The 2,500-nt window shown below is 56.4% G+C and overlaps 1 protein-coding gene across 1 annotated transcript in view; it reads left to right on the top strand.

Annotated features, from left to right (window-relative positions):
- The window catches only part of LOC310824707 (zinc finger transcription factor Trps1-like), a gene marked incomplete at both ends in the record, with an annotated part of 15,201 nt that overhangs the window by 395 nt on the left and 12,306 nt on the right, over nucleotides 1–2,500 (top strand). The window contains one exon of the mRNA XM_083697968.1: nucleotides 1–837. This exon is cut by the window's left edge and continues 395 nt beyond it. Within this exon, the coding sequence (XP_083554094.1) occupies nucleotides 1–837 (837 nt within the window). The remainder of the gene's footprint in view (nucleotides 838–2,500) is intronic.

The following is a 2,500-nucleotide window of genomic DNA, read 5'->3' as shown; positions in this document are numbered from 1 at the left end:
GGCGGCGGCGGTGGCGCCGGGGGGAGCGTATTACTGGTGCAAGTACTGCAGCTTCAGCTGCGAGGCGGCCAGCCCCCTGAGACTCCTGGAGCACTACGACAAGAGACACCACCACCAGACCCAGGTGGGAGGAGGAGGAGGAGGAGGCCCCGGGACCCGGGAGGGAAGCCCCGCCGAGAGGGACCGAGGTCGGGCACGCGACGCGGACAGAGACCCCCAGGACCTCCAGACCGCCCACGGCCGGAGGAAAGATCACCCCGGGAAGGGTGGCTCCTCGACGGGGACGGCCGCGGGTGGTGGTGGAGGGGGGGACCCGGAGACGGTGGTGACCAGCTACAACTGCCAGTTCTGCGACTTCCGTTACTCAATGACCCACGGGGCGGAGGTGATCGTGGTGGCGCCCCTCCTGCGCCACTACCAGCAGAGCCACAGCATCCACAAGTGCACCATCAAGCACTGTCCCTTCTGCCCCCGGGGGCTCTGCAGCCCTGAGAAGCACCTGGGCGACATCTCCTACCCCTTCGCCTGCCGGAAGCCCTCCTGCTCCCACTGCGCCATGCTCCTGTTGGTCAGCAGCACCCCCGCCGCCACCTCCTCGCCCTCCGGCCCCTCCCCCCCCAATGTCACCCACCTGTGCGACCAGTGTCCCTACGCCACGGCGGACATCGACCTGCTCCTCTTGCATTACGACAGCGCCCACGCCACCCACGGCGTGCTGGAGGTGAAGCCTGAGAAGGAGGGAGGAGGAGGAGGAGGAGGAGGAGGAGGGGGGGAGCACTCCTGCACCAAGTGCCACTTCATCACGGACGTGGAGGAGGAGATCTTCAGACACTACAGGTGAGTGGAACCCTTTAACGTCAATGTTCGCCTGGTCTGGTCCGGTCTGGCCTGTTCTGGTCTGGTCTGGTCTGGTCTGGTCTGGTCCGGTCCGGTCCGGTCTGGTCTGGTCTGGTCTGGTCTGGTCCGGTCTGGCCTGTTCTGGCCTGTTGTGGTCCGGTCTGGTCTGGTCTGGCCTGTTGTGGTCCGGTCTGGCCTGGCCTGGTCTGGCCTGGTCTGGTCTGGTCTGGCCTGGCCTGGTCCAGTGGTTTGTGTTAATACAAATACAATAAGGAAGGCAGAAGCGTTCTGACGTTCCTCAGTGAAGTCAGCGTTGTAGCTGGTATTTTTGGTGCATTTTGACTTGTTGAATAAACGCCAGTCGGGTGTTAATCCTGAAGCTGTTCCACCGTCCTGGGAGAAACCCTGGTATTCATGTGTTGTTTCACGTCAGCCGTGTTCCAGTCCAGACAGTGTGGGTTTTGTTGGCCTGTTTATTCCTAATCCAGTGATGTGGTGAGATTAAGCGTGCTGTCGCTGGGGAGGTGAAGGCTGTTGAACCTGTGATGGAGGTCAAATGGACACCGAGTCACACTGTGCTGCATGGACTTCATCAACCACTCCTTCTATAGGGACCTGGTCCACGTCAGGCCGTTCAATAACCTTTACCAGCTGTGTGTGTGTGTGTGTGTGTGTGTGGGAGGGGGGTTGGCTGTGTGTGTGTATGGATGTGTGTGCGTGCGTGTGCGTATGTGTGTGCGTGCGTGTGTGTGTGTGTGCGCGTGTGTGTGTGTGTGTGGCCCAGGTGAGGCTAGTTGAGTAGAACACTCTCTTCTTTTATGTTATGAGATGCAAGTCATTTTTTTTAATATGTTTTTTTAGGGCATTTCTGCTTTATTGGGATAGAGACAGTAGAGGTTGACAGGAAGGATGGGTGAGAGAGAGGAGGGATGACATGCAGGATATGTCGATGGCCAGAATCGAACCAGGGACCTTGCGATGACATGGTATGCGCCTTAGTGTGCTACGCCACTGAGCGCCCCAAGTCATTTTTATGACTTGATTTTATTTTATTTTTATCCAGCAATCGTTTTATTCAATTCCGCTGATTTGCTTCCAAGTCCAAGTTATTTTGGTGAATGATGGATTGAAGCTAGGCTAAGCTAGGCTAAGCTATACAGATGGATTTGAGGCGAAAACCTCCAGAAATGTCTTGAATGAACAATGTTTTTATAAAGGGGTCGACTGTCTACAAAAACGCTGACAGCCAATAGGTCTCAGGTCTGAACTAAGCTGCTAAAATGGCCACCCTGAATGTGTGTGTGTGTGTGTGTGTCTGTGTGTGTGTGTGTGTGTGTGACGTCCATCATGATCCGTAGCCCGAGGCAGGTTTGTTCAGGTGGGCTTGGAGCAGCTCTGTTTCCAGGCCCAGATGCTGCTGTGTGTGTGTGTGTGTGTGCGTGTGTGTGTGTGTGTGCGTGCGCGTGCGCGTGCGCGTGCGTGTGCGTGTGTGTGTGTGTGTGTGTGTGTGTGTAGCTGCTGAATAAGGTACTCTCTGTATCCAGACTTCCAACACCCTGATACACAGAAGAGAACAGAAATCAGACCTGCACGGCTCCCTGGAGACCCTCACCTTAGAGTGAGTGTGTGTGTGTGTGTGTGTGTGCCTCTGTGTGTGTGTCTG

This window comes from Argentina silus (assembly GCF_951799395.1).
Source record: "Argentina silus genome assembly, contig: scaffold_533, whole genome shotgun sequence".
NCBI classification, from domain to species: domain Eukaryota; kingdom Metazoa; phylum Chordata; class Actinopteri; order Argentiniformes; family Argentinidae; genus Argentina; species Argentina silus.
The sequence above is the reverse complement of the archived record's forward strand: the minus strand, read 5'-3'. Positions and strand labels throughout refer to the sequence as shown.